The sequence below is a fragment of the Mangifera indica genome, chromosome 13 (genome assembly GCF_011075055.1).
Source record: "Mangifera indica cultivar Alphonso chromosome 13, CATAS_Mindica_2.1, whole genome shotgun sequence".
Classification (NCBI taxonomy): Eukaryota; Viridiplantae; Streptophyta; class Magnoliopsida; order Sapindales; family Anacardiaceae; genus Mangifera; species Mangifera indica.
This window is the reverse complement of record NC_058149.1, coordinates 595,611-603,115: the sequence shown is the minus strand read 5'-3', so window position 1 is coordinate 603,115 and position 7,505 is coordinate 595,611. Positions and strand designations below refer to the sequence as shown.

Genomic DNA, 7,505 nt, shown 5'->3' with positions numbered 1-7,505 from the left:
TAGATAAGTGTTTGAGTTTTTGAAAGTTAGAAGATGACATTTCGGGTTTCCACTCTACCTTGGGTGGGAACAAGTCTTTTGGCCTTAATACTTGAACCTAACGCCTCATCCATCAATATAATGTGTGCATGCATGCTATCAAACCAAATTTATTTTCATATATAAAATACTTTGATTATATATTTAATGATTAATTTTACAAAATTATTCTAAATTATTTTTAATATATATTTAAACAGTTCATCGATTCGAGTATTGGCCGAATAGAATCGACATCCTTATTGAATCAACATCTAATCCAACTCTGAAAACATTCCAATAATGCACAACAATTATCAAGTTAAAGTGCGCATGCATGGATGATTTGGGTTGGTCATAAAGTGTAAACAAAGTTAATATCATCATTATGTTCTTTATTATAAATATTTTGATATGATTCCACAACCTTACTATGTATTCTACTTTATGGTTTTAGCCTAGGTGATCAGTTTCTAATGTTCTTTAGAATTTAGATTAAGAATTCTCCACAAGAGTATTAATGATGGTTTCTAGGTTTAGTTTCAATCTAAGTTGCTTGAGTTTAAATTTGGGTTTGAATCGAATAAATCGAGTTTTAATAAGGATCTGACTTGTTTTCATATATAAATTAGATTCAAATCGATTCAAATTTGAAAATTTGAATCGGTTTAAATCAAATATAAAGTTAAATTATTTTTTATTGAGTTTGAGTCTTATTTCATTGATTTTGTACTGATTCTTTTATATTCAAACTAATCTTGAACAGGGCTAGTTTCATTCAAAATTTGATGAACTCATATCAAAATTAATCATTTTTGTGTGAACTATGAAATTGGTCCATGATTCTTCACCCAGCGGTTGATTAATTCCAGAGAATTGTTATATATATAAATAAATTTTATCAACTTATTTAACCAAATAAATATATTAATATGTGATTAAGTGATACTGAAATATCGGAAAAATCATTAATATAAAAACAGTTAACACACTACATCATCATTATCCATAAATGAAAGAGAAAGATTAAAGATATAAAGTTGTGAGCAGCTTTCATGATCCCTCACCTTTTAACTAACAATCTTACTTATACTGTTTTAGGGTTGAAATCCACATTTATAAATCAAAATTATGGTTGATTATTCCAAGGATATATTTTACAGTTTTTATTAAAAAATATATAAAATTTTATAGTGTTAATAACACCGGTTTGTCATCTCTCTATAAAATTTCTGACTAAAATTTTGTCTTTTAATATTAAATATTAATAAAATTATGTGTATATATTTTTTATACATATAAAATTATGTGTACTTATTTTAGACGTAATTATTTTTAGTTGAGTTTTTGTCTTTTAATATTAGATGACGAACAAGTTGATAATACCATATAGAAAATAGTTTTTCATTAAAAAAATTATGTTTGAATTTATAATACCCTAAACAAATTTCATATCAGGAGAGAAATGTTGAATTTGTACGAATATTTCATGTAACTTGTGATTTTAGATGAAAACCCAAAAAAATATTATGTTCAAAATAGACAATTATCATGCAGATATTTGTAAGAGAGCTAGACCTCGCAGCCTTAATGGTTGTGCAAATTTTGCTAGAAAAAACCAGGCTTGGGTCCTCATAAACATACATTTAAAATGGATATATGCTGAAAAATAGCATAGCTTATAGGATTCTCTCCAGTGAAAAAGAAGATAAAGATGCCACAGGAAAGTGTTAATTGCTTAATGGCCAACACAATTCAAATAACTAATTGCTCCAGTGTCCCCTCTTGCACCCAAAAGCACCCCAATAATATTCTCATTTCAATTTAATCACTTTCTCTAGTTCCCATGCATCATTCATCCAAGTCCATCACAAAAACATGGAAACACCAACCCACATTTTAATTTTCTTTGTTTCCTGAAAACAAAAACATTTTTCTGTAATATTTTGTGGGTGTGAGAGTGAGAAAGAGAGAGAGTGTGTGTGTTTGTCTTGGTAGTTTCAATGGAGATTTTTCATTGCCTATACTTGATTTTTGTTATCTCTTTCATGTTCTTTTCATTAGTATTTGCAAATGATCCTTATTCTGAAGCACTTCTTGGTTTTAAATCTCAAGTTATTGATGATTTTAACAGTTTGGATGATTGGTTTGTGCCTTCTGGAGAGAACCCACCTGGGAAAATCTATGCCTGTTCATGGTCTGGAGTTGAATGCAACAAGAACAACTCCATTGTCGTTGGTTTAAACCTGTCCACAAAAGGGCTTTCTGGTGAGTTACCAGGGAAATACTTGAGGGTTTTCAATGAACTTGGTGATCTTAATCTTAGTCATAACTCTTTCTCTGGTCAATTTCCAGTTGAAATATTCAGTCTTTCTAATTTGAGAAGCTTGGATATCAGCAGAAACAATTTTTCTGGTCACTTTCCAGGAGGGTTGCACAGTCTTCAAAACCTGGTTGTTCTTGATGCCTTTAGTAACAGCTTTTCAGGTCCTTTACCTGTTGAAGCTTCTCAGCTTCAGAATCTCAAGGTTCTTAATTTAGCTGGGAGTTACTTCAGTGGACCAATCCCATTTCAGTATGGTTCTTTCCAGAAACTGGAGTTTATCCATCTAGCTGGTAACTTTCTCTATGGCAACATTCCACCAGAGCTTGGAAATCTCAAGACTGTGACTCACATGGAGATTGGCTACAACTCTTACCGGGGAAGCATTCCTTGGCAATTGGGTAACATGAGTGAGATTCAATATCTTGATATTGCTGGTGCAAATCTCTCTGGTTCAATACCAAAACAACTCTCCAATCTCACCAAACTTGAGTCACTTTTTCTCTTTAAAAACCACTTGACTGGGAAGATTCCAGGGGAGTTTAGCAACATCAAGGCTCTCTCAAGCTTGGATCTTTCTGATAACTTGCTTTCTGGGTCTATTCCTGAGAGCTTTTCTGAGCTGAAAAACCTGACTTTGTTAAGTCTTATGTACAACCAAATGAGTGGCACTGTTCCCCAAGGCTTAGCCCAACTTCCATCCCTGGAAATTCTATTCATCTGGAACAATTTTTTCTCAGGGTCACTTCCTGAGAATCTTGGCAGAAACTCAAAGCTTAGATGGGTTGATGTTTCTACTAACAATTTTGTTGGTAGCATTCCACCCGATATTTGTGCTGGAGGTGTGTTGTTCAAGTTGATCCTGTTTTCAAATAATTTTACCGGCAGTCTTTGGCCATCTCTCTCAAATTGCTCCTCTCTTGTCAGACTTAGGCTTGAAGATAATTCATTTTCAGGTGAAATCCCTTTGAAATTCAGCCATTTTCCTGATATTTCTTACATAGACTTGTCTAGGAACAAGTTCACAGGTGGGATTCCCAGTGATATATCTCAAGCTTCAAAGCTTCAGTACTTCAATGTCTCTAATAATCCAGAGCTTGGAGGCCTCATCCCACCTAAAACTTGGTCTCTTCCACAGCTGCAAAATGTTTCAGCGTCAGCTTGTAACATTACAGGTACTCTTCCTCCATTCAAGTCCTGCAAATCCCTCACTGTCATTGAATTGCAAATGAACAACTTATCAGGGCCTATCCCTGGAAGTATATCAAATTGTTGGGCGCTTGAGAAAATTGATTTAGCTAACAATAAGTTGACTGGTGCTATACCTGAAGGGCTGGCAAATCTTCCTGATTTAAGTGTCCTAGACTTGTCACATAACAATTTCAGTGGTCAAATACCACGAAATTTTGGCAATTGTTCAAGCTTGGTTCTCCTGAATGTATCTTTTAATGATATATCTGGCTCCATTCCCCCAGGAAAGGCATTGAAATTGATAGGTAGTAGTGCATTTGTTGGAAATCCAAAGCTATGTGGAGCTCCTTTGCAATCATGTGCTACTTCAATGGCTTTTTTTGGAAGCAAAGGCTCTGGCAAGCTCATACTTGTGCTCCTACTGTGTGTAGGGGTTATCATGTTCATTGCAGCTGCACTTTTTGGGGTATTTTGGTTCAGAAGAGGAAGTAAAGGCCAGTGGAAAATAGTCTCATTTCTTGGACTACCACGGTTCAAAGCAACTGATGTCTTAAAGAGCTTCAATCCCACTGATGCAGAGGAAGCAATGCAGCCCCCACAGTCAGGTTCCATTTGCAAGGCAGTTCTGCCTACAGGAATCACAGTTTCAGTGAAAACAATCAAATGGGGAGCAAAGGGAATGAAAATCCTCGAAGAATTTATAACGCGGTTGGGGAATGCAAGGCACAAGAACCTGATCAGATTGCTTGGTTTTTGCCACAACAACCATCAAGCTTATCTGCTGTATGACTACTTGCCTAATGGAAATCTGTCTGAGAAGATCAGAACCAAAAAGGATTGGCCTACAAAATACAGAATTGTGATGGGAATTGCCAGAGGACTATGCTTTCTTCACCATGATTGCTATCCTGCAATTCCTCACGGAGATTTGAAGTCAAGTAACATAGCTTTTGATGAAAATATGGAACCCCATCTAGCTGAATTCGGCTTCAAACAACTAAAACAGCTAGCAAATGCTTCCATTCCAGCGACAACTTCCAGGACAGAAACAGGTAGAGTTTACCATTTGCCATTTTAGCTTCAAACTTTTATGCAAAATTTATAAGCCATACATGGGCATTATTTACACAGGTAAATTCAACAATGGCATCGAGGAGGAGCTCTATATGGACATCTACAGCTTTGGAGAGATCGTTCTTGAGATCATAACAAATGGCAGGCTTACAAATGCTGGAAGCAACATTCAAGGCCAGCCAAGAGATGGCCTTCTGAGAGAAATATGCAATGAAAATGAAATTGGATCAAGCAGTTCATTGCTAGAGAAGATAAAATTGGTTCTTGATGTTGCAATTCTTTGCACTAGAACTAGTCCCTCTGATCGCCCTTCCATGGACGATGTATTGAAGTTTCTATCTTGACTGCAGAACTATGAAGCAAGAACAATGGAAGCTTCATAGCAGCAGCTTCATATACATAATCAGATAAGAGAACATCAATACATATATATATATATATATAAAACAAGTAGATAACATATATAACGAGTGTCATTGTTATATTTAGTTTGAGTAGTGTGTTAAGTTTGTGTATTAATTAAAATGTTTGATCTGAAATAAGCTTATTTGTAATGCACGGTTTTGAAACCGGGACCAGCTGGTTCAGTCCGGACTCAGTGGTCATTCAGTCGTGGTAAAGTTAGTGGGTTCAATGATCCAGATGATAGCAGGATTTTTGAAAATTTTACAATTATTAGAGCTTGAACCAAGGTTGTCAGGACATGTAATGCACCATCATACCATAATTTCATTTAGGTATATCTTGAAGTTTTTTTATTGTATATCTTGAAGTTTTTATATCATTAAAAAAGACTTAGATTGACCTTTTAACAAAGCTAAAGCCCAATCAAAGTCTAAAAACATTGTCATTATGTCTTTATACAATTTTTGGATTTTAGTTAAGGGAGATATAGTTAAGGAAAAATTTTTGGATTGTCATTATAATGAATATCAATTTGGATATTAATGATAATGTGTTACTATGTGATTGGATAATTTTAAATTAAAAATATAATTATACTTAATTATATAATAATATATTATTATTAATACCCAAATTAATATATTTTATGTATTTATCTTTCTTGTCATGATATATACTCTTTGCCTGATTGATTTTGATCTTAATCATGTGAAGCCTTGTGAGTCCAAAGTACCTGAAGCTTTAATCATAAGAGCCAAGCCCATGAGGCCCACCAACAATTTATTGTGGTTTTCTTATACCATATAAATATTGATTTGTAATTATGTAATTATATTATATATTATTTTATTTTTAATTTAAAATTAATTAATTATAAATATGTTTTCCTTTGTTGGTATTATACTATTTTTTCAAACGGACAAATAATTGTTACCCACTTAAGGTTTGATGAAATGTCAAATTCTTACCCTCTAGATTTGAAAATTTTGTTAACCTATTATGGTAAAATTAATATCATTTCAACTTTTCTATTAGGGTTGATAGCATAGAGTTTAGGGAAATTATAATAAATGACCAAAATTAAGGAGGTTTAAACGAAATTGCTCAAAACAATAAATTTAAGCAAAAATATCCAATTTGTGTGAAATGATGAAATTGCCCTTGTATATAAACAAGGAATTTCTATGGTAATTTTCTACGGTTTCACTGTGCAAATTCAAAGAAAATCACCTTTCCCATAGTTATCTTACGGTGGAAGAGATTTTCATCGATTTTCGTATTTTTTGGCAACTGAAAATGATAAATAAGGATAGTACATTATCTCACATCTTGTTTGAATCAATTTATTGTTAGGATTATTGAGATTTGAGGGAGATTTTAAGGTTTGAATGTTTAGTGTTCCGATTTTGAATAATGCATAAAATGTTTTGATTCTTGGTTGTTTTGCTTGAATTTCTTGAGGGGTTTTGTGTTATTGGATGTGTAGATTTGATTTGTGTTGAAATTAGAGGCTGAAATGACGATTTTTTATCGGAAAATGGATTAGATCTATTGACACTATGTAATCTCCCACGGGCGCCTATGGGATAGGGGAGAAATTTAACATTTTCGAAATTTTAGGGGGAGGGGAAACAGGGGGAGATCCACGGGGGTCCATGGGAAATTTTAAACTGAACCGTGGGGAGTCCGTGAAAACCGTGGGTCGGTTGAAAATTAACTTTTTTTAAATTATAGAGTATATATGATGCAGACTTTAAACGACCATAACTTTTAATCCGGGAGGAGTTACAGGGCCTGTAATATATCAACGCGAAGCTTGTTTTAAGTTCTATAACGACAACTAGCTTCACCAGTTGCGCCTAATTTGGAGGCCAAAATAAAACTGTTTTAATGTGTATTATACAATTTTTTTATTTTATTAAATTTATGATTTTTGGTTTTTATAATTTTGAGTTTGTTTGTGACCGGGCTAGACTTTTTTGATATGTAATTTTCAAATTTGATATTTGTAATTACGATGTGCTTTTTTAGATATATTTTACGATATAATTACGAAATTTTTGATCGATTTTTCATTTTTTTCGTTCATAAATTATTTGAACATGTAATTTTCAAAATTTATATTTTTTTTAGATTTTCGTGTAATTTTTTTATTATTGACATTCTAGGATATTTCAATATATCTATTTATTCATATTATGTTATTTTCAATATAATTTTCATGAATTGATTTTTTTCGATTTGAATTCAAGAATACAAATTTTTTCTTTCTGAACGAATCCGTACTAATTGATATTGAGTAAAAATGGGAGTGAGAGTGAGTGTTTGAGTGATATGAGAAGTGTGTGTAATAAGAGTGAGTAAGAGGGTTTATATATATGCGGTGAAGGGTAATTTTGATATTTTAAAAAAATTTAAAGCATTTTTGCTTAGAAATAATGAATTTGGGCATTTTTACTTAAGAATAGTAAAATTGAGCATTTTTACTTAATAA

At 32.9% G+C, this 7,505-nt stretch overlaps 1 protein-coding gene across 1 annotated transcript; it reads left to right on the top strand.

The window, feature by feature from the left end:
* The first annotated feature begins 1,797 nt into the window (after positions 1-1,797).
* LOC123194251 (leucine-rich repeat receptor-like protein kinase TDR) lies at positions 1,798-5,369 on the top strand. The gene is made up of 2 exons (XM_044607405.1): positions 1,798-4,584; positions 4,664-5,369. Exons 1-2 carry the CDS (start codon positions 2,022-2,024, stop codon positions 4,948-4,950), a joined length of 2,850 nt encoding a protein of 949 aa, XP_044463340.1. The 5' UTR covers positions 1,798-2,021; the 3' UTR covers positions 4,951-5,369.
* Positions 5,370-7,505: the final 2,136 nt, after the last annotated feature.